We start from the raw sequence: 24,605 nt of genomic DNA, 5'->3' as shown, positions 1-24,605 counted from the left end.
GTGTATTTTAGGAAAATAAGTAAATATGATACTCGAATTTCGAACGTGTGTTTTTTTTTAGGACCAGTCACGCTTCCCATTGACGCTGAATCGTTGCGCCCCGTCGTTCCCCGCGGCGACCGCCTGGGGGGCGCTGTTTGGAGAAACGCGCCGGCCGGGGATCCCGCCCCCCTCCTCGCTTCCCCTCCTCGCTCTGACCTTTGAACCCGGAAGCGCCGCCGCAACGTGGAGACGGAACGAGCGGAGCGTCCTTCCCTGTGAAGCCCCCCGCGTTTCGCCTCGCTCGGTCGCCGCGAACGCAGCTCGAAGGTAAGCACGAACACGAGGGAGCCGCGGCGGCGGCGGCGGCGGCGGCGGCGGCGGCGGCGGCCGCGCCGGCGTCGAGCGCGGCTTTCTAACGTGTAGCGCCGCCCGAGGTCGTCGTGCCGCCCCGCGCACATGTCAATGCGTGCTGTGTTTCCTTGCCGCAGATGGGGAAGCCTCCCAGAAACAACAACAACAACAACAACAGGAGCCTCGCGGACAAGGTTCGCAAAGCCAAGGCCTCCGCCCAAATCAAAAACAACCCGTTCGAGGTGAAGATCAACAGGAAGAAGTTCGATGTCTTGGGGAGGAAGACCAAGCATGACGTGGGGCTGCCCGGGGTGTCCCGGTCCAAGGCCATAAACAAGGTGAGGGGGATGAGGGAAGGGCTGGTGGGTGGGTGGAGCGATGCTTCACCCACGGCAAAATAATAGGACGTATTCACGCAGTACTGGGGATAAAAGTTAAAAAATGGAACCACCTTGGGAATATCGGCAATAAGCTTCAAAAAAAAAAAAAAAAAAAAAAGACAACTATACGTTAAACTTACAAAAATCACATAGATGACAAACTTTACAAAACAAAGTGGGTGGGTCAACAATTATCTTCAAGATGTTCAATATTGTGCTTTAATGCATATTTTATAATCAGATTGTCCGACTAGACAGCTTTAGATCAGAGTTGATTTAAGATGAAATATTTTGCAGTAAACAAGCTCAAACTCTTGTTTGTCAGTATTTTTCTGAAGGCGTACTGTATGTGTACTGGTCGCTGCTTATATGGGCAGCTTTGTTTTTAAGCTTAATAAGCATCTTATATATATATATATATATATATATATATATATATATATATATATATATATTCAATATTTGTTTTGGCATTGGCTTATGGGAAGAAATGTTCACATGTAACACATATTTGGTGCCTTGAACAATTAAATGGAAGGCTCCTTGATTCTAAAAATCAAATGTGAGCCAGTTCCTGCCCCCTTTTTTTTTTGTTGATGTTATATTAAACGCACTCTTACTGTGTACACGCTTAAATAAATTGTACTCCTTGAGCGTTGTGCTTTTCCTGGTGTATCAGCATAAGCAACTGTTTAAGTGTTTGAATGAGCGATCTCAAAGCCTCTCCCACTCCACAGAGAAAAGAGACTCTTCTGAAGGAATATAAAAGTAAGGACAAGTCCAACAAATTCATCGACAGGCGGCTTGGAGAATATGATGCAAAGATGGCACCGGAAGACAAAATCCTACAGAGGTTTTCTATGGAGAGACAGGTGAGTTGATAGTCTTGCAAAGTGTGCACCAAAGTGTGACAGACAATAGTGTAAAATACAGCACGCTTATTAATTTAAATCACACCAAAGCTAGAGATCCAAATGTATGTACTTGTACTGGTTTAGCGTACACTAAATATGATTGATATTATTTTTTTTTTGTGGTGATTTAGCGCATCCATGACAAGAAGGATATGTACAACCTCAACGAGGAAGAGGAGCTCACTCACTATGGCCAGTCATTGGCTGAGATGGAAAAATTCAATGACCGAGCAGACAGTGATAGTGAAACAGAAGAGAAGGGTCTTCTCTCAGGTGAGTTTTGGCAGAATGATTTAAAGCAACTTTGAAGTGTGTTTTTTATTTTTGTTTATTTTTATTTATTTTTTATTTATTCTTCCGTTCAATTATTATTATTATTTGAAATGTATGTGATGTTGATTTGGATATATTGAATTACAACCAAGTTATAATCCTAACAATATGTTTTCAGAGCACTTAAAACTAACTTACATTTCAATGCTGAATATTTTTATCGCTGTTACATTTAGTTCGTTTGGTTTGGACATTAGATACCTATGATACAAATGCAAAGCATTTCACAGTTCATTCACAGTCACATCATATTTTAAAACGTGTTTTTCTAAATGTCAGACTAAAATTGGTGTTTTGTCATAAGAGCTTGATGTTAACCATGTAGTTTTCTCAACCACAACATTTTTTAAAAGTTAACATTTCCAAGCCACTGTCCTATTCAGTGGAGCCAATAGTAAAAGGCAGGCTGGCAGTCAATGGTACATGCCACAGGGATGTACCATAGGAGGACTTTAATCGTGAGACTATTTATCATGCTAACAACTAATTTTATTCAAAAGTCAATGTTTTACTATATATTTATTAACATAACAGCCATGCATGATATATACAGCGCTCTTGCCAGGTCCTGGAGGTGCTTGAATTTGGTCCTCATCAATTTAACTGCTGGAATACCTTGAAAATAGCCCATTTTTGCCATAATGGATTAAATATGCAACTTTTTCTCCCCGTCAGTATTTAAGTGACACGGTAGAGGGAGCTATTTTGGCAGTGTCTGGGTCGTCAAAACAACCCCTTATGGTCAGGATACATCAAATGCCTTCTTAAATCTTAGCAATGAACACCACACATTTAAAGGCTTTTTTACTACCCCAGTAGTGCACACACTGTAGGATTTATCACGGATAGTGATCACACGCCTTGGGATTTTAGCACACACCATGGGAGTCACGTCTTGAGGGTGATATCAAACTGCCTGATATTCTGGAGAGATTCTCTTTAAGATATGGAAAAAATGTCTGTGACTCACAAATCCTATCTTTGATGTGTACAAGGCGTTACTTGCCTGGTAGTTTGGCTTGCCTTATTAAGAGAAGTGCAGTAATTTACGATCCATCTCCATCCAACCTTCCATTATTTTCTGGGGGTAAGCATGAACGATAATAGCCGGTAATTATTGGTTGCCTGCTGAAATCAAGGGTCTGTCTTTGGCAGAAGATAAGGCCTGTTTTTGAAACCAGTGATCTATGGCATGGTAACGTACAGACTGTTCTGTAACAAAAACACCACCTGCTTTAATGCATGCACCACTCATCATATACTTAAATATGAACCTGTGCTGTTAACTTGGTTTCAACCCTCTACCTGCTCACACATTGTTGCTATTCCAGGGTAAGAGTGTTAAATGGATGAAACACCTCCAACCAAGATCAGTCATCTGGTGTCTTGCCATGGTTGGGCTGCAGGAAGTGTCTGTTCTCCCACTTCCCACTTCCAGGTGGATCCCTGTGACAGTCACGATATTTAATGACGTTTGTCTCTCCCCGTCTCCAGCTGAGCTGACCGCCTCCCACTTCGGCGGCGGCGGGGGTCTCCTGAGGAAGAAGTCCGGGGAGCAGGGGGAGCAGGGAGACGGCCACCGAGGCAAGTCCAGGCAGGAGCTCATCGAGGAGCTCATTCAGAAGTCCAAGCAGGAGAAGGTGGGAGATGAACACACCCTTTCAGGTGATAATGGAGTGTAATGTTTTTAGTTTGTTGGTTTTTTTTAAATTGAAATTCAATCTGAGTTCCACGGTTTGTTCAACCTTCCTCAGAGAGAACGGCAGGTTCAGAAGGAGGAAACCTATGAGCTCACGGAAAAACTGGACCAGGAGTGGAAGAGCATCCAAGCCCTCATGGCGCACAAGACTCCCAAAGCGGTCCGGCCCGACAACGAGCCGGAGAAACCCAAGGTACCGTCAGGGAGTGTCTTACCATACGGCCCGTGCCACGTCAATTAGATTTTTACTCACCCATTGTAGTATGAGATGCCACGCCTGTTTTAACCTTTTATTTTCCGTGACAATCGGATGCTGAATTATACAGCTGGTTGATTTGGAATGCCTCCATTGGCGAGGTTCAACACTAGGTTCCTCTAGATTCTTGACATTTCTATGTTCACACTAAACATTGACCCTTGGTAGCATGTGGTGAATTGCATATTACTGTTTTAATGTTTGTTTTGGTGAAACTGTTTAAAGTGGAAATGATTGGCAGCACGGGGAGGTATTTGCTATAGAGAAGTACCTCATGGCTTTGGGGAATGTCTGGAGCTCCTCCGCTGGGTGGGCATATCACGTTCTCCCTCCTTCCCACCTTTCCATTTTCATGTTAAAATTCCAATGCGGTTTCTGTTCCCTTAACATTCACTAAAATCCTCACCCTGCTTTGTGTAGATGGGCATCGGCGCTGACGGAACACAAGGCTGGTGGTATGCCTGCTTGTCGTTTACGTCTTGGATTACACCTTTTACAGATGGACGACTATGACAAAATGGTGCGGGAGTTGGGCTTTGAGATGAAGGCACAGCCGTCGGAGAAGATGAAAACCCCCGAGGAGCTGGCCAGGGAGGAGAAGGAGAGGCTTCAGAAGCTGGAGGTCTGGAAAACTTGTCACGGTGGAAATTGATTTTTCACCACTAAATGGTTCTTAAAGCAACGATAGCAATGTTTTTTTTTTTTTTTCATTACTTCGTCCATTTGGAATGGACGTTAAATGGATTTACTTGTTTTGGTCTCCTTTGTTGTGGTGTTCCCTTATTTAGCTCAGCATGGGAGTCCAAGTGTTTATTATTATTATTATTATTATTATTATTATTATTTATATTTAATTGTATTTCTATTTATTTATTTCAATCTCTTCCAGGCGGACCGTCTCAGGAGGATGATGGGAGATGTCGTCCAGAGCAGCACAAAGCGTCAGCAGCCCCACATGTCGGCTGACGACCTCAATGACGGCTTCATCCTGGACAAGGAGGACAAGAAGACCTTGGTGTACCAGGTTAGATATTTAATTTATACTTCTGTAGTTTGATTACGACAACTCCGGGAAGAATGAGTGAGAGTGCAGCGTTTTCAAATTGATTCTGCCCAATATCACTTCCTGTCTTTTACAAGTGATTTCCATAACAACCGATCAACCTCAATCAATGTGGTTTTTTTTATCTTGTTGAAATATTCCTACGTTTGTTTCGGTTGTTCTTGATGGATACAAAATCTCTCTTAACTTGTGTCTAGGATGGAAAATGGATCAATGAGCGAGGCTTGGAGAAAGATGAACCATGCGATGTGGACGAGAGTGGTCAAGGGGAGGAGGAGAAGGAGGAAGAGGAGGAAGGGGATGATGACGGTGATGATGATGATGATGATGATAACAACGATGATCAAGATGAAGAAAATGAGGAGGACGAGGGCGGCAGTGCGGAGCAGGACAGCCATTCTGACTTAGACTCAGAGCAAGAGAGTGAGGAGGAGGAGGAGCAGGAAGTGGGCGATGCCGAGCAGAAAAGCAGCCTCACGGCGGAGGAGATTCAGGCACAGCAGGAGGCAGCGCGAGCAGAGCTGCCATACACCTTCACTGGTAACTTTCTCCATATCAGTGGATTTCAAACTGTTTTTGCGGAACTCTGCTCCCTATGATTTGTAAGGACTTGGTGCCCCCGTCACAAAAAGTACAAATGAAAAAGTTATGCAAACTAGGGATGCTAATTTAGAAATATTTTAAATGACTGATAACTGACCTTCGTCAACTGATCATTTACTGTTAATCGGTAATATTAAAATACAAGGGCACTGCCCCCCCCCAAAAAAATAGTGTTGGTTTTTTTTTTTTGTTTTTGTTTTTTGTTAGACTTCACAAATTATAAATAAGGGAAAGCATAAATATATTTTTATAAGCGAACAAAGCTATTTATATAATTTTATTATTAGCCTTTTTTCCATGAGTTGTATTTAAGAAATTAATTCGTCAAAATTGATTTGTCCGTTAAACGATTAATTATTAAAATCCCTAATGCAAACTTATGTAGCTTAATTGTAAACCTGGTAGAGCATTCACATTAACTTGTGGCTCTTATGGCCTATTCACACAGGCCACGGGGGCAAAAAGGTGCACAACTAATGAAACATTTTCGATAATGAAAACAAACACATAATTACAATGAAATCAAATATGAACAAATTGTTTTATTTTCAATAAACAAATGAAAATAACAATCAGTTTGTCTCCCTCCGCCCCCCCCATTTAAACAATATTCCTAGTGCACCTTCCCCCATTGTTATTTTTTTTTTTTAATTTGAAATAAAACTAATATTCTTTTAGATTTAGAATGTCAAATTTGTGCTTAAAATCTATATTAAAGGCCTACTTTTTCCCCAATATATTTTTATTTTTTGATAATTATAATTATAGCCATTGAAACCGCTGATGCCATTGCCTCATATTTGTTATACCCTGTCAGTCAGATAATTGTGCACTGCCATTGCGGGAGCTGGCTCTCTCCAAACGATCGTGAGATAAAATTCATGCCGTTCAATCCCGTCCAAACCGGTACAATCCATCTGAGTCCTGTCTGTTTTCTGGTTCCTCCTCCCAGTTCCAGAAAGCTACAGCGAGCTGAAGACGCTGCTCCACGGCCACTCTCCTGACAACCAGCGTATCGTCATAGCCAGGACTGTCAAAAGCAACCATCCCAGTCTGGCTGTGGGCAATAAGCTGAAGCTGCAGGTATTTAATAAATCATTCTGGCATGATTTCATTTCTGAGCAAGACATTTAGAATTCTAAATCCGTGATAAAGTAATAGAACCGGGGTGATCAAAGCATTCTGGGCTAACAAGGTTTTTTTTTCCTATGGTACCATTAGGGACTCTTTGGCTTCCTGTTGGAGTACATAGGCGAATTAGCCACCAAGAATCCACCTAAACTCGTCACCGTGGATAAGCTCATACCGTAAGTTCTAATGACTTTTAAATAATTTTTAAATAATTTTTAAAGATTTCTCTTTCTGCATTATCGTTAAAGTGTTGATGTGTTGTTATTATGATTATTATTATGATTTTTTTTCTATTTTTTTTTACCTGTGCTGTCAGCATGCTGCTCATACAACAACAGAGTATTTGTATGCCCTGCCATCTAGGACAGAGTTAATCTGCAAGTGGAGTTCAACTTCTCAACCTGCAATGCCACTCTTTATTCATTCTTTGATCATGAAGAATCTTTGCCCCTCCCTCCCCGCAGACAGTGCTGATGTGTTTTGACGCCCCTCTCTCTTGTCCTCCCTTAGTGAGTTGTACGCCTTGTGCCAGCTGTTTCCGCAAGAGTCCAGCAAAGCCATGAAGACCGTCCTGGGGGACGGCTCTCACAGCATGGAGGAGATGCTGGAGGTCAAAGGGCGCGCCGCCTTCCCATCTCTAGACATGGTGAGAAAACGGAGAAATTTCAAACGTCATTTAAAAATTTGCCGTTAGAGGAAGATCTGGGATTTGTATCGTTGTCTTTTTAATGAAACGTCATCTTTTGCCAGAGATGACAAGGACCAAAGTGACGCAAGAAGTTTTAGTTGTTTTGATTTCTGAGCCTGTAGATCCTGCAGGGGTTATACCCGATGTGCCACTTTTTGGCTCATGTCCTCCCAGCTTAACTGATTTCTAGATGAGATGATAATAATATAAATTGATAGTTGTGAAGGGCACATAGTAGGTATTGTTACTGCTATGTAGCACAATGCTCATTTGGGCTCTGTTCAGTTTGCAATTGTCCCAATGCGTCACAGTTCTGGTTGACATAAATTTATTTTTATTTATTTTTTGTCATTTATTTTCTCCCTGTACTATTCTACCTTTGAAGCTGATCTACCTGAAGGTGACCGCCCTGCTCTTCCCGACCTCTGACTTCAGACACCCGGTCACCACTCCTGCCCTGCTCTACATTTGCCAGAGTCTCACCAAGGTACGCTCAGAAACGCTCTTTCAGTTTTTGGGTGTCTGGACTAGATTGCCGCAAACAACTCTATTCGTCTGCGGTCTATCCCCAAACCTCATCTTCATCACTCTTATCTGTTGGTTGATCTACCTCTATACACCTCTATCTGCTGTTGGCACACCGACAAAATGTGTGTTTGTGTATGAAAGAAAGATGGAGAAATTGCCTCGAAAGCCGCCAAATAACCCTAAAGTACACGGTGGGTCACGATACGTACTGTGGATCGTTTGTTGTATGTTCTGTGAAAATTTTGTCCATCGTCGATGAACAGAAACACGCATGCATTTTGTTTATGGGAGGAATTTCAACTGAAACTCTGGAACAACAGCCAGTGAAAGGAAAGATGCGAATGTATCACCACGAGGGGTGCCCCGATTCCTATTCAAAATCCAAAATCGATCGAAATGAGTGTGGGATTTCAATCTTTGAAATCACAATCGTGTTCGCGTCTCCCCACCCCCCCCCCCCCCCCCCGGATGTTTGAGGGTAATATTGTCCGACATGGTCGACATATTGGGGTGGTCAAGATCCTCCGGTAAACAAATGCACTGCACGCTGGGGGGACACGGCAAAAAAAACAAAAACTTTTGATATAAGTTCATCCGGTTTGTTGCACAGTGAACGCCCATTAGAGAGAAATATTCCTGTAGCAGTGTGTGGCGTCCGTGTCGGTGGAGACCGGCATGTGTCCCTCTCCTCCGCAGTTTCACTCTGTGTACAACGGCCTTTGACCGGAATGTCTGGTAATTCCACAGATGTGGAATTACCAGCCACCTCCCGTCACCTCCCGAATGTCCTCTAGTACAGAGGTTCCCAACCACCGGCTTGCGGTGGCGAGGCTGTTTTTGTTTTTTTTTTTGTTTTTTGTTTTTTGTTTTTTGTTGGTTTTGTCTGTTTTTTTCAGGAGCGATCTGTGATCTGCTCCACAGCAGAGTTTTGACTTTGGAGTTTTTAATTTGGAGTTTCCTTGGAGAAAAGATTGCTCTGATCAGAGGTGCGGAGCTGCAGGTAGTAATTTGCCTTTTACGACCAGCGTTCCCCTCTGGCAAAGATAGCATCGGTTTTTCTGCGCTTATTTTGGTGAGTAACTTTAAAGTAGTGTAATAAGTAACTTATTATTTTTTTATTCTAAAGTCTAGTTTTGCTAAAGCTCTTAACTGTTATTTCTTAATATTCAAATAAAAGTTACTTATTGAGAAGCAAGTGTTTTTCTTTGCAAATCAAGACTGTATAGTCTAACAATGGCGTAGCCGTCAGTGCTGGGGGAAAAAATGTTTAAATCGAATCGTGACCTTAAAACGGAAAGTCAAATCAGATCGTGGATTTGGAGAATCGTGACACCCCTAATCACCACGCCCACACAATGCACCCAGATGACACCAAAACAAGCTAACTTTGGTGGGAAAAAAACAAGTATTTTGTGATCCTAAAACTTCTATTTGTTGTAGTGTGTGTGTTGTTCAACATTTAAACTTTCATAATATGGGGGGGAAAAAAATGTTGTGTGGATTTGCAGGACTTTGAGTTTCCCGACTTGGTTTACCTTTCACCAGACGCTGTCACATATTATAGTATTGAGTATTATTTTTATATATTGTATTATTTTCTAATCACATTCAGAAGGAAAATATTTTCTAGTTTTGCTCGATGAGTTTTAATCTTTATAATATTTGTTTGTCTTTTTATTCTTTATTCTATTTGAATCGAAGTGATTTTTTTTTTTTAACAAATCCGACCTTAAAATCCGAGTTCACACGGCTTGATTTTGATTGTGTGTTGATGGCTCTTCACCCTGGTGTGCCCAGTGTCCAGTGACATCGCTGCAGGATGTGACGTCAGGATTAGTCCTGTGCTGCTTGGCGCTGGAGTACGTCTTCCTGTCCAAGCGCTTCCTGCCGGAGGTGATCAACTTCCTGTCTGGAACGCTGCACCTGGCGGTACCGGACAAGAAGTGCATAGGTAGCTACACATGCAAACACAATACGTCTCAGAAGAGCAGCACGCGCGGGGCTTTAAGTTTATCCTCGCAGAGGGGTGGCTTGGTACAACTATATTTAGTATTTTGTATTCAGACATCTTGTCCACCCACAGCAAACAAAGCCTGGAGCTGTCACTCACCAGCGTGGAGGCTGCTGTCCTCAAAATCCTGCTCAATATGAAGTGAAAATGGTGCATCACTCAAATTCATTACAGTAAATTGTGCAGTTTTACTTGAGTTTCCTTGGAGAAAAGATCGTTCTGATGAGGGATGTTAACAATGGAGCGATTCATTGCAAACACAGAGCGAGGGAGAGGTATGACGGCAAACCAAACATCACAAAATCTTGTGGGACACCGCAGAGGCCCGCACGCGCCACAGCGCCACCCCCTGGTGACGTTATTACCTTTATCAATTAATCGACGATTGTTTGTTGAGGTTGGTTGCTATCGATTATGGAAATTCCTTTACATTTGCGTCCCTAGTTCTAATGATCTTCTGGCACAGACTTTTCTTTTTTTTTTTCTTCTTTAATTATACCTTCCCAACCGGTTTGTCAATTAATAACTGTTTGGAAAGAAATTTATTGAAAGACTTTACTTTTGGCGTTGTTGCGTTGCAGGTTACTCGGTGGTGCCGCCCTTCAGGCCACACGGGAAACACAGCGAGCTGCTGGTGCTGGCGGAGCCAGAGTCCCGGCAGAGCTGGGCCAAGAGCACGCTGTCCCTGTCACAGCACCGGGAATTCGAAAACCACCGGGAGACGGACCACCACAGGTAGGACTGGCATGTAGAGACGGCGTGTTTGGGGGGTTTCTTGTTTTTCGAATGAACAACATTGTTTCCGAGAGTTGAAAGAAGGCTCGGTCGGGTGGTGTCATGACGCCTCCGCTTCACCTGGACAGGGGCTGGTGTTTATATGCAGTGGCAAACGACGTGCCCTGTGCCTCCTATTATGTCAGTCTGGAGGATTTATGAGAATACGAGGAAAACTAAACTTGCTCAATTACTGTGGCGGTGTTTGTGTCGAGGCTTGCTGCGCTGAAGCTTTGGGAGCAATTTGGGATGTTTGTAAACTTTGATGTCAGTGTCTCGAACGGGGATGAGACGGGAACTGATCACTGGTTATTTTCCAAGCCTTTATTACAAAGAAAGGTGTACGACCAAATAATATTCATCCAAGGAGTCACTATAGCCCATCGGATGATATGAAATGCTACATATATACGACAAATATAGTATTTATCTTGATTGTTTCATTATTTTTAGAAAACAGATTTCTATTTTTCTTGTGTGGGAGTGAGCGGTCTAATAATAATCGGATAAAACTTTGCCATATTCCGGCAAGGCTAATAAATAAAGATGCATGACCGCAGATTTATTTGATCCCGCCGTCATGGTTTCCAACGCTGGGATATGCCCCGGCTTATCTTGTGAAACGTTGGCGGCGGTGGCTGATCCGGCGAGCGGTTTCACGCAGCAGTTGGTGAGTGGGCAGGGAGCGAGGACGACAACCGGACGCTGCCAGGACACAATAGCAAAGAAAAACACTGACGGCCACGGCTTTTCAGGATATCTGTCTTTGTGTTCATACACTCTGCTGTAAGCAGGTATTGCTCAGGTTCCATATAATACTCAGACTGTTTGGGCATTCAGCTAAAGCTGCAATGAGATGGGGTTGAACTATAGTTTATTATTATTATTATTTTTATTATCATCCCTATTCTGCCTTTTTTAACATCCCATCCAACACACTAAAAATGTGCATGATTACAGTACTCTGCATCTTACACCTGAGGGTCAAATAATTTTGATGTTTCAATTTAGTTTTTTTGTATTGACTCAACTGAATCAGAATGCAAACAGGCTGTTTCTCATCTTGTATGAATCAATAATTCAAAACTGTTTTCTTGTGCAAAGTCCTTGAAAAATGACTCGAAAGTGCTTGAATTTTTATTTTGTAATGGCAGAATGAGCCCGGAGTATAAATCTTGTCATTTTGGTTTTTTCCCTCCCTCCCATCCACAGGTTGACCTGTCTCTCTACGTGCATGGATCTGATCAAACGCTGCAGTGTCCTCTACAGAGACGCCGCGTCCTTCACCGCCGTCTTCCAGCCAATTAAAACGCTGCTTTCACACCGTCTTCCGCTCCAAGGTCACCCAGGGCTATTCCAGGTTGGCCCGGACGTCTGACCCCTCAACCCGAGGCTGAGACAACACATTTGAATACACATACACATACATGTTGTCGTGTTCTTACTGTGTTTTCATTTGGCTGCTTGCTTCCAAGGAACTTAAAACTGAGATCCTGGCCGCCATCGACGGTGCTTCCGGAGCCCACAGTCCTTTGGTATTTGACAAGCGGAAGCCAATTCCTCTTAAGATGTTCACACCTAAGATTGTTGAAGTGTAAGTAATAAAAAAAGAAAATGTGCCTCATGCAGCAAAACATAAAGCGCTCTTTCTTGTCTCGGCCACAAATTGTGCCGAAACGTCCGTGGAACTGGTGTGAATGGCCGTTTCCTCTGGTTTTCAGGCTGGATTATGGGAAGAAACGCGGGCACACCAAGGAGCAGCGGGAGGGCGAGCGGCTGAAGCACAAGTACAAGAAGGAGTTCAAGGGCGCGTTGAGGGAGATCAGGAAGGACTCGCGCTTCCTGGCCCAGGAGAAGCTCAGGGACACCATCAGGAGGTTTGTGCCGCACCGGCCGGCCGCGGCTGTTTTGGGTTTTTTTTAAGTCGTTGGTCCTCCCGTGTCATGCGACGGGTCTGTTTGAATCGTCTATACCGGTATTAATATTTCACGTGTGGCTCTGCGTTCCAGGGACACGGAGAGGAAGAGGAAAGTGAAAGAGCTGTTTGGCAGTTTGGGAACCCAGGAGGGAGAGTGGAAGGCCCTGAGGAGGAAGAAGAAGAACTAGAACGCCACGCTTCGTCCGCTTTGGTTTGTTTTCAACGCTCTCACACCCGGGCGCCTGATGAGATGAGGTTGACGGTAAACTACGCGAGGTCGACCGCATCCCAGTGCGAGACGCACGTCCCTGAGATGTGTTGGACCTCAGTCGAATTTAAAAAAAATTATAAATATGAATGTTGGACGACCACAACCACCAACATCAAGTGTTTTCTGAACTTCATTTGCACATTTTTCTGTATACAAGGTTGCCTCCATTAAACTGGTATTTGAAAAAATAAATGTATTTTTTTGTTTGTTGTGGGTCTATTTCAGTTATATTCAGTATATTCACGTTTTATTCAGTATATTCAAGTTTTATTTTTGAAAGGCCAATATGACATGTATCTAATATGGCCGAAAAAATCCAATATCTTCATATAAATGCCCTCAAATTAAGATTTTTATGTGATTGATTTATTACTGTAATCCTCCAGATCAGCGGTTCTCAAACTTTTTAAGTAGTGTACCCCCCTCTAAGATCAGCTGAGTACCCCCTTCACTGACAATGGGAGAAAAAAAAAACCCAATACATTTAACATAAATGATGTACTGTATGTGCATTGTATGTGTTTTTTAATGCATTATATATTACCAATATTTGAAGTTTGAAGTTAATGCGTCGGTGTATGGAAAAGTTGATGTCGGGAGCTTTTTCTTTACTTTTTCTCTTCCCCAGCTCTCCAACACTTTAGTATGACCAGTGTTCATTGTATTAATGGCCTAGGTAGGATTAGTGTAGTAGCTTATTTCAAATAAGTAAAATCTAGCTGGCAGGAGTAAAGTCCAAAGTGGCATATTCCATCCCAACTATATGCTTTTTTCTTATTTTCTGTGGAAACACATACAATACCTTTTAGCTTTGTGATTACCAAATTGTGTGTTATTTTCTATGAGAGTTGGGGAATTTAAGTGAGTGAGAGCTCAAATACATTCTTCCTGCATGTGAATGTGTGTGTGTACTGTGGAACCATTATATTAACTAGGGCAAGCACATACACAGACTATTTTAAAAACATTGTACTCTATATGATTTATTCAACACTTAACAAATCAAAGGAAATAGATATCACAGCAGGTCGGCTGAACGCATACATGCTTTTTTTTTTTATTCCATCTGATAATTTATGTTCTTTACAAGCCAACTGTAACAACTTAAAAAAATACAATATGAATCCACGAATGGCTTAGCACTTTAAAGTCCACTGCAAAAAACCTGACCATTTACACACAAAAATAGACTAGTTAATTATGTCTCCATTTTTAGATAGTTTACTGTTTATTTATTTCTCTGTATTGTATAGACACTTAGGTGTTATTTGTGGTAAATTGTGAAGTATTTCTATTTTTCAATTAGTTATGTCAAAGCCATTGGGGAGATAGACGAGACAGGACACACACACGCGCGCACATACACATCATGAAAGTGACCAGGTGTTATCACAGTGGGAGGGAGTCACTGCGGCCGACAACTGGACAGAGGACACACACACACACACACACACACACACACACACACACACACTTTGCCGACATACTAATCACCTACACCAATGAACATACTTAATAATATAAATGAGAAAATTCAGCTGGAATAGACACACACATGCACACACACACACATTCTTTATCGGCATACTAATCACCTACACCAATGAACATACTTAATAATATAAATGAGAAAATTCAGCTGGAATAGACACACACACACACACACCGGCTGAACAGCACAGGGAGGCACGACGGGACTTGGCAGTGGGACGTGGAATGTTCTGCTCAGGGATATTGGATTGGTTCAGGGTCTTCTAGTCGTCTGCATCTACCTGTCGGACACGGAGGACAAGATAAAGTCAATAAGACGGATCCGCGTTGCATTGAAGGTCGTATTAAAACCGCATATTATGGTCCATTTCAATAAAAGCTTCGGATGCGCGTACATATCCGGCTAACGAGCTCCGTTCCAGCCGATCGCTCTAACCTCGCCTTCATATGACACGTTCGTAATTGGGAAATGTGAATACACCCATCCTATTATAACTAGACTGTGATGGGCACGTCAGCATGGCGCTCGGCTTGGTCGTCTGTCGGAACCCCTCGTGCTTAAAGTGACCGGGCGTGGCGTGACATCTCACGCCTGCGGGATTTCTTTCCCGTGCAATAAACAAGACAAGCTGTTTATTCTGCAGACTGTGTTATTTACATCGTAATCGTCCCATGTTCATCAATGTAGCAGCGCCGTCAGGACCCCGGGCAGGGACACAAAAAGGCGACGGCACAAGGCCATATTCAAATATTTTTATCATAAAAAGCCTCGTATAGGAAGTCATATTGTAGGCTAGTCAATACCCACAAAAACATTGTCCTAGGAATATTATGTGTATCAGAGTTGCTTGGGCCTGCGCCAAAAATGTCCAACCCGTTTCAGGCCGGTGCGTTCCCTCAGAAGGTCACGGGAAGAACACGGATCGTAATCGCGGGAGAAAGCTGATAAAACAATCGCGCTCACGTAAAAAAAAATAGATTAAAAAAAAAAACCCGTCCGCTCCGGATCGCACGTTCATAAACAGAACGAGCTCCTTTTGTTGTTCTCGCGACGTCCGAAGACGTCGAACCGCTGCCGCGCGGCGATCGCCCGCGGCTCCCACTCCATGAACGGAGAGTGGCGTCTCACCTCTGTGGCGTCAGCAGGGTCGGCATCCGCGGGCGGCTCGGCCACGTTGCCGGCCGCTGTGGACTCCTCATCCTATCCCAGAATAACAACAAACATCGTTAAAATATGACATGAAGAATGGATGAAGACTGAGGCTGTCACCCCTCCTCACACTTTTTTTTGATCGTTCCTGGAAAAAAAAAAAAAAACCAAAATGCTCATTTCAACCGCAATGAAAATTGAATTGTTTTAATCTCCCGCAGTTGGAAAATCACTTCGGAAAGCGGATTGAAACTGAAAACAAGGACGATCCTGCTGGTGAAGATGGGAGGAGAGGGAAGAAGAAAATCATCCGTGGGTCCACATCACTGTGACATCACTGTGACGTCACCGTCTTGGGTTTGACCTCAGACTCTCTGAGGTTCTTTTCGGAACCGAATGGGAATTTTCACAAATCGATATTTATGCCTTTGGCTCCGAGGCAACGTCAAGGAAGAACAGCCTGCACGAGAAACATCCGTCCGTCCATCCATCCATCCATCCATCCATCCATCCGTCCGTCTGTCTGTCTGTCCATCCATGTGTCAGTCCATCCATCCATCGATCTTTCCATCTGTCCATACTGTATATCCACCCCTCCATCCACCTGTCCATCCACCCACACATCCATCCGTCTGTCTGTCTGACCATCCGTCCGTCCATCTTTTTGTCCATCTATCATCCATCCATCCATCTATCTTTCCATTCATCCATCTGTCTGCCTGTCTGTCTGTCCGTCCATCCATCTGTCCGTCACTCTATCCATCTGTGCATATATCCATCCCTTCATCCACCTGTCCCTCCATCCATGTGTCTGTCCCTCCATCCATGTGTCAGTCCCTCCATCCATCGATCTTTCCATCTGTCCATACTGTATATCCACCCCTCCATCCACCTGTCCATCCACCCACACATCCATCCACCTCTGGCTTTCTTAATCTCTTCCTTATCTCTCCATCAGTTCACCTCTGTCTGTTTCCCCTCGTTGCTCTGTCCTGTCACTGCTCCGTCTAAAGACACTAATCCACTTCCCGGTTCAGGCTCTAAGGGTAACTTATTGCTTCTCACCCGGGGGGAGAGGGCAGTAAGCGTTGCTCCTGCCTAACGAAACAAACAAAGAGAGGGAAACCGGCAGCCTCCGCTAAGGAAGATTAAGAGATGTGATTACACGCCCGCGGGAAAAACTACAATCAAATAAATCAGCGTGTGAAAGGTTCCGGCAGCATTAAGGACGACAAGGGGGGGGGGGGGGGGAACAACAGGCGGGGAAAAAAACAAATATACTTGATTGCCTCAATAAAAGACCCATTTACAAAATTAAATGAAACCAACGTGTGTTTCTGCGTGTGTGTGTGTCACCATTAAAGCCCACTTCACACCTAAAACGACAAAGGACAAACCGGAAGTCCATTGACTGCTACGGAAAGTGGGATTCCGCATGTGAAAAGTTTCCGCATTGAGTCACATATTTCAAAATGACGACGTCATCAACGTCACCATTGGATGCCGTCATGTTCACCATCAATAAAACAGTTTTTATGTCAGTGAGTCGTGTGTATGATGGGAGTTTTAAACTCCTATGCGTGGGAAATTATCTTTTTTTTTTTTTTTTTAATTCCAAACGTCTCGCTGATGTGCCGCTTTCTCCGACATATTTTGTGATCTGCAAAACTCAGACGCAGTTCACCCGACGGCCACTGGGGGTGGGGAGGTGGATCCGACTGTCGCGTGCCGCTACGCATTCGGTGTGAAGCGGGCTTGAGGACGTATTCCTTCACTAGTTAAGGGGATCGTGGAAATGAGCATCCCCTCAAACATTCACACGGAAAGACCGGTGTCGTCGTCGTCGTCCCCCCCCCACCCTTTCACCCGAGGAAATGTTTAATTGGTTTGTCTTTGTCTCCCCTCGCAGGGATTTAATGAGCGATTATCTCATCAGAGGCTGATTCACTCATCGTGTTCCGTTTAACGTCTTATTAATGGAGGGCTGAGCCGGTGGAGGGATGGAGCGACGACACCAGGGGAGCGCCTGCTTTCCTAGGTGTGACCGGGGAAACATTAACGCCGTTAACAGTTTTTATAATGTAAATCACCGAGGGCGTGTCTCACCGCCAATGACTTTCCCAAGCGACGATTTGTGATTTTCCTTTCCTTATTAAATGCCAATAGGTGCTGCTCTGGGCCGATGGCGGGTGATATAATTGTCGGATTTCCACCTTGTGGGATTTTACGGGAAGAGGAAACGCCCGTGGAAGCTACTTTATTCAGATGAGTTGGATTGATTAAGGAATGTGGATTTCTATGTCGTCATGCACTAAAAAGGAAATGTATCTCAAAGCCCCCCACGCTATAATATATTAATATACATATATCTACCAGGAGGGCGAGAGGCCTTTTATCTGAATACCCGCCGGGTTTTGCCTGTGAATAGCAAAACAGGCGGTTATACGCAGAGCACGACAGAAACAGCTCGTAAACGTCCTATTTCTCGTCTTCCCCGTGGAACGCCCTTCGAGCAGAGCGGAGGCTGGATTGTCCAGCGTGCGAGCGTTGAAACCACCCACTGTGCGGCTCCTCCCGGCGACAAAGAGCGAGAAGCAGCAGAGAGAATAAAGACGGCGATGAAAGCCTCAAGGTTGTTCAGGGTTGTTTTTTTTTTGTTTTTTTTTATACAACGCACGGCAGACGCCGTCACGACATGGAGCAAGGAGCCGACATGTGGTTCGCAATGAAGAATTCTGCTTTATTAAGGTATAAAGTCTGCTTTATTTGCCGGGGTGCATTGACATATGCTAGGAATTTGTTCTGGTCAAGTTTCGGTGCGCTTATCCACAAACAAAGTCTGAAAAAATTGGAAAATAAAAATAATAATGCAATAAAAGCGGAATAAAAAAAATAAAAACATAAATTAAAAGAAAAAGTGAATGAATAAATTAATTATATATATACACACACACACACACACACACACACACACACACACACACACACACACATATATATATATATATATATATATATATATATATATATATATATATATATATACATATACATATACATACACACATACATACATACAAAGATACACATATATATATTTAAGTTATGTATTAATTCACTCTTTATTAAAACATTTTTATTCCACTTTTATTTTATTATCATTTTCCAAAATTTTCAGACTTTTTTTTATGTTAATGTAATGTGTAATGTGTGTACTGTATATAATAATACATATGAATAGCCAGAAAATACAAACGATTAAAAGCAGAAAATAGTCAGATACATAAAGATATACAGAATGTGTTTATGAATGAAGGACTGAATTTTTTTTCAAACATGACATGAAACCATGTGCTGCTCACATTTTTGGCTGGATCTTTCTTGACCAATCCGGTGGCGGCAGCGGCGATGTTGCCGGCCCCCTCCACCGTCATGTGGGCAACGGCCGTAACCCCGGTAACCATGACTCCACCCACATGGGACACTCCAGACACAGTTTTCTCTGCAACTATGAGGAGAGGAAGGGAGGAGAGGAGAGGAGTGGGAAGGGGGAGAAAATAAAGGTGGAGAGGAGGGGAGGAAAGGAGGAGGGGAGGGGAGGAAAGGAGGAGGAGATGAGAGAGGAGGAGGATCGAGGAGGGAATAGAAGAGGAGAGAGGGGAGGAGGGGAGAGGGGACAAGGAAAAACAAAGGTGGAGAGGACGAGAGAGAAGAGGAGGAGGATAAGGGGAGAGGAACGAGTTACTCATCTCAGAAATGGGAATGTTTGTCTTGGATTTTTTTTTTTTTTTTTTTTTTTTTTTTTAAACTTAGGACAGCGTCTGAAGTCTATTTCCCTTCATTCAGTACAGTAAAAAATAATAAATAAATGAATAAATGAATAAAACAATTGAATATACATATAACTTAGTGTTGAGACTCGCCTCCTTCAGAGAACTGTTCAGATAAACCTTGAAGCCAACACAAGGTCAACAGGTGTGTCCTGCAGCACGTGTCGTGCTCAGTCATAATGAAGGTAAAGCCAGTTACCACACATTTCTTCTCCCTATACATGTCCGCATGTGTGTGTATCCGTGTGTGTGTGTGTGTCTCCGTGTGTGTTTATACGGAGGTGGTTGGCATGGTGATGGGATCTGACGAGGCGGTGAGGATTTCAGCCGCTTCTGCCGTCAATTCCTGCCGTTTTAAAGCTAATTAGCGGTGACTCAGCCGCTTTAGGCAAGGACATCTCTGGCCATCTGGACCCGGGGCCCTCCTGGTCGAGGATTAACACTTATCATCGCCCAAATCTGCCGCCGGGGGGCCCCCACCCCCCCGTCTCCCGTCCGGCCCCACGGAAAAGACGCACATTTCTACGGCCTCTATGTTCTGTCAGGTGTACGTTGAAACGTGGAGCTCCGTTCTAGTTCCACCTGCGGCTCATAGACACCCCGCCTCCAGCGTTGACCCGTGGGTTGGCATATTTACATATAGTGCATAAACAACCGCTCCACATAATCCCCGGTGGCACATCCGTCTGTCCTCGCAGCGCTGCTCGCCCCGCCCTGTCCCCAGGGACGCGCGGCGAGAGGAAGACAGGGGACATAGACGCTAATCGGCCCGCACAGTTGGTCGAATTATGACGTATTTTTCCGTGAGCACTCGAACTGGTTTGGACAAAAATGAACCGAAAAGAAATTTTGAAAAAAAAATAAAAAATTAAAACATCGACCCCCTGCGGCAGAACCTTACACCTGAGGACCTTTTAGGCGGAAGTTTGAGGGGGGGGGGGAGAAAAAGTAAATATTGCATTCGCGATATCAGCATCAATATGAAAGTATCATCAGTTTGATCATTTGAGTATTCTGCTGTTGGAATTTGGTTGAAATGTGAGGAAAATGGGTGAATGGACGCAGCACGGAGAGGTGCGCTGCAGGGACTTCCTTTCGGCTTGAATTACACGATCCTCTGGAAAAGCCAGTTTCTCCGTTCTTCCAGTTTTTTTTTTTTTTTTTAAGGAAACCATCATCATCATCATCATCATCATCTATATCATAGACGCCGACGAAATTGGGGGAGATGTTCCCGCTGATACCGCTCTGAGTATTTCACAGCGAGCTGAAGCCAATCGGGCCCCTGTTTCGGTGTTGTGTGCCGGTGTATCGATCAACCAGTCATTGATCATGTTTCAGCCGATATTTTGGGATCAACACTCACCCGTGGTGACTCCACCCTTGGTTTTGGTGCCTGAGGAGACATGAAATTACACACAGGTGAAAGCTCTGTGGCCAACGTGAAGCAGCTTTCCATGCAACAAGTACAAATCCTCATGAACTTATCCTTGACCGTCACTCAGTGATTAAAGTGGAAATCCATAAAATCATCCGTGTTGGGTGGATACCGCTGCGAGTTCCGGAAATCCATTCTTTTTTTTCTCCCAACATCCAGCTTTCCCCCAACATTTGCTTTCGATTGATTATATATGTATTTATATATATATATATATTTTTTGGTCACTTGAGGTGGCGGGGATATCTCTTCATCTGAGGGCCACAAGTGACCACAAGTGGCTCCGATGCTTTATGCTGACCCCGCCACCACACAATGGGAAACGGCACACAGAGGAGCGCAGGCGTCACGCAAAATGCATTGAACGGGTCCGTTTCAAAGTCAAAAATGGAAAGTTGATTTTTTTTTTTTTTTTTTTAACACCCCCCCAAAAAAAACAGCAACCTCATGGATTACCACTTTAAACCGTTCTCAGCGTCCTACCGACAAAGATAACTCCGTCCTTCGTCATCTCGGCGGCTCCGGTCACTCCCTGCCTGGTCTTCTCCGCCGCCGCCACGACCCCCTCCTTGGCTTTGGACAAACCCTTGAACAAGCTGTCCATCGCTGCTCGCTCCGCTCCCGAATCACACACACACACACACACACACACACACACTCACACACAAGGATGGACGGACACACACACACACACACGGACGCACGCACGCACAGCTGTGGCGGGGGCAGAGGAGCGCTCCGAGCGTTAACGCCACACAACACACGCCCTACTTTTTTTTTTTTTTTTTTTTTTTTCCCCGCTTTATTTTTTTATTTTATTTGATTTTTTTTAATCCAAAACGTAAATGTCACGCGTGGGATGCTATTCCACGTCCGAATTGTCTCGCGTGAGGCTTGACCACAGCCCCACCTGTGGAAATAGGTTGTTGTCTAGCGACGATAAAGGCAGCGCTCTCATATTATGTCATACTACATTATCTCTTATCGACACAAGCGGGACCGTGCGTGGAATCGTGTGCGCGTCGAAGCCCGCGCCGCACGTTGACATTAGAAGGGGAATGAACAGCTCGGAATAATAAAAAACGTGTCATTCGTATGATTGACAACGCGAACCCACCTGTTGTCCACGCACCTGCTTTGGGTAAAACTTCCTCCTTGGCGTGGGTGTGACGAGTCCGCCGGAATGAAACACGGTGGGATTCCAGCGGAGCAGCGGAACAGGTTTCCTTTCACTCCCAACTACAACTGTTGGATGGCGGCGTCCGCAGGTTTTTTTGGGGTTTTTTTTTTTTTTTTTTTTTTTTTTTTGGCGACGCGCCTCCCACGTTTGGGTGCGAGCGGAGTGGAGGGGGGGGCGACCGAGCGCGAGCGCGTACGTAAACCGCGCGCGTGCCGCTCCAGACGGAAGAGTCTGCACCCCCGCCCCCCCCCCCCCCCCACACACACACACACACACACACACACACACACACCCAGCTCTCCCACATCACACACACACACACACACCCAGCTCTCCCACATCACACACACACACACACACACACACACACACACACACACACACACACAGCTCTCCCACATCACACACACACACACACACACACACACACACACAGCTCTCCCACATCACACACACACACACACACACACACAGCTCTCCCACATCACACACACACACACACACACACACACACACACACACACACAGCTCTCCCACATCACACGCACACACACACACACCCAGCTCTCCCACATCACACACACACACACACACACACACACACACACACACACACACCCAGCTCTCCCACATCACACACACACACACACACATACACACACACACACACACACACACACACACACACACACACCCAGCTCTCCCACATCACACACACAAACACACCCACACACACACACACACACACACAGCCAGCTCTCCCACATCACACACACACACACACACACGCACACACACACACAGCTCTCCCACATCCCACACACACACACCCAGCTCTCCCACATCCCACACACACACACACACACACACACACACACACACACAGACCCAGCTCTCTCACATTACACACACCCGCACACACACACACACACACACACACACACACACACACACATACACAGCCCTCCTACATCACACACACACACACACACACACACACACGCGCGCACACACACACACGCACACATGCACGCAGGACCACACACGCAGGCATGCGCACACGCAGTGCAAGTGAATATGCATTGCAATACTAACCCTACCTGGTGTGTTCCTACCTGTGGCTCAGGTGTCAGTCTGATACGTCTGCGTTCCACTTTGTTAGAGTCTGTGCTGAATTAATGATCTTTTATAGCTGTGCACTTTGCTCCACTTCCAGGTGTCGGAGGCGGCTGCAGACCAGTCAGCGTCCACCTTTTCCCCATCGAGGACCCTCGGTCTGATACGTGTTAAGCCGCAGATCCCATTCGATACGAGTTTGTTTCTGGGACTCCAATCTGAGAGCATTGTTGTTGTTAGAGACGTGTGATGTGGTCCACAATTCCGTTACGGCGCATTGTCTGGCGGTGCTCTTGTGAATGACATAACGGTGAAGTTGAACTATAAATCATTTTGCCTGGGGACCCCCCCCCCCCCCCCCCCGGAACCTCTCGAAGGAGGCTCCCCGGGGCTCCCTGAACCCTACACCGGACCCTTGTTCTAGACCGGCCCACAATTCCAACTGCGGCAGATTTTTTAAATGCTGACGGGGCAGCCAAAGACAGACGGTTGCAACAAGAAACCTGAGAGAGAGAGGGAGAGAGCAGATTTCTAATACATCTTCCGGCGCCGTTGTTTCATGAAGGAGCTCCCGCCGCCCTCGCCCGACCGGCGGGCCGACGTAGGCGTGTTCACGACCCCCTCTCCATCCGTGCGACGCCGGCGAGGGCGGCCGTGGACCCTCCTGCTTAGGATGCTGGATCATACCTGCTGCACGGAGCCCGCTCCCCTGGGAGGCTGACCGCACGGTGAGGGTCACGTGGTTGTTGTTTTTTTTTTTTAATGTTTACTCCTCCTTGCTCGACATCATCATACGACCCTGACTATGACAGATATACTGCTTGAGGTTCAGGTGAACCCTCCTCATTGTTTTCCCGGAATAAAGATCTGTTTCGAAATAGACGGCCAGTCCCGGAGAGATGATCCACCAGGTGGGACTTCCAGGTTCAGAGAGTGAAAATGGATAGATTATATCGAGATCTTATTATAGAGTTACTTTTTGGATTTGCTCATTTGCACAACCCAGCGGTACAAATTATGAGTGAAATCACATTGGTGTGGTTTTGCCAGTCCTGATTGGAATAGACGGCCCTCTTGTTGCCCGCTAGCGGCCGTTCAGTTTTTGTCCTCTGTCTTTCACAGTGGGCAGTGGTCGTCCCAGTTCTGGACTCGGATCGATTCTATTTGCATTTGGTTTCCATGGTTTCACGCCCTTTGTTTGACGCGCTCACGTTGGAATGAAAAACAATGTTAATCCTAATTCTACTCAAGGAATTTGTTTGAACGGCAATGAATTCAATTCGTGTTCCTGTCATGGAGGACACGCCTCTTGAAGGGGCTCACCACTGCCTGATCAAGTTCATCATGAGCATTATTTAATCCCATTTGCTCACAAGCTTGTAAGTCTGGTGTTTTCTTATTCATTATTTAGACCATAAACAGGTGTCTTCAGATGGTATTTGAGCTGCAAATCTGAAGTTTGCTCCCAGTCTGTGCTTCACAGGGAATTATAGATCAA

The 24,605-nt window shown here is 44.8% G+C and overlaps 2 protein-coding genes across 2 annotated transcripts; one reads left to right on the top strand and one right to left on the bottom strand.

The window, feature by feature from the left end:
* The first annotated feature begins 209 nt into the window (after positions 1-209).
* On the top strand, positions 210-13,069 carry nop14 (NOP14 nucleolar protein homolog (yeast)). The gene is made up of 19 exons (XM_080017522.1): positions 210-309; positions 471-671; positions 1,451-1,585; positions 1,759-1,900; positions 3,455-3,600; positions 3,715-3,852; positions 4,415-4,537; positions 4,805-4,939; positions 5,176-5,518; positions 6,534-6,664; positions 6,803-6,888; positions 7,223-7,358; positions 7,786-7,887; positions 9,726-9,879; positions 10,521-10,674; positions 11,926-12,073; positions 12,189-12,307; positions 12,435-12,590; positions 12,723-13,069. The coding sequence occupies exons 2-19, from the start codon at positions 471-473 to the stop codon at positions 12,817-12,819; spliced, it is 2,646 nt and encodes an 881-aa protein (XP_079873648.1). The 5' UTR covers positions 210-309; the 3' UTR covers positions 12,820-13,069.
* A 960-nt stretch (positions 13,070-14,029) lies between these two features.
* Positions 14,030-21,485, bottom strand: LOC307242844 (uncharacterized protein). Its single transcript, XM_080017444.1, has 5 exons — positions 21,295-21,485; positions 20,740-20,769; positions 18,906-19,051; positions 15,523-15,594; positions 14,030-14,674 (listed from the first exon to the last, which is right to left on the bottom strand). Exons 1-5 carry the CDS (start codon positions 21,413-21,415, stop codon positions 14,657-14,659), a joined length of 387 nt encoding a protein of 128 aa, XP_079873570.1. The 5' UTR covers positions 21,416-21,485; the 3' UTR covers positions 14,030-14,656.
* Positions 21,486-24,605: the final 3,120 nt, after the last annotated feature.

This window comes from Zeus faber, assembly GCF_960531495.2.
Source record: "Zeus faber genome assembly, chromosome: 17".
NCBI lineage: Eukaryota > Metazoa > Chordata > Actinopteri > Zeiformes > Zeidae > Zeus > Zeus faber.
Note: the sequence above shows the minus strand (reverse complement) of the source record. Positions and strands in the feature narration are given on the sequence as shown.

Bases quoted from the DNA above. Each gene is read 5' to 3' on its own strand.
- LOC307242844 (XM_080017444.1), bottom strand. From the start codon at position 21,415: ATGGACAGCTTGTTCAAGGGTTTGTCCAAAGCCAAGGAGGGGGTCGTG. The intron at 20,770-21,294 runs GTAGGACGCTGA...ATGTCTCCTCAG, and splicing joins GGACGGAGTTATCTTTGTCG to GCACCAAAACCAAGGGTGGA. The intron at 15,595-18,905 runs GTGAGCAGCACA...ATTCTGGGATAG, and splicing joins AGAAAGATCCAGCCAAAAAT to GATGAGGAGTCCACAGCGGC.
- nop14 (XM_080017522.1), top strand. From the start codon at position 471: ATGGGGAAGCCTCCCAGAAACAACAACAACAACAACAACAGGAGCCTC. The intron at 4,940-5,175 runs GTTAGATATTTA...ACTTGTGTCTAG, and splicing joins AGAAGACCTTGGTGTACCAG to GATGGAAAATGGATCAATGA. The intron at 9,880-10,520 runs GTAGCTACACAT...GTTGCGTTGCAG, and splicing joins ACCGGACAAGAAGTGCATAG to GTTACTCGGTGGTGCCGCCC.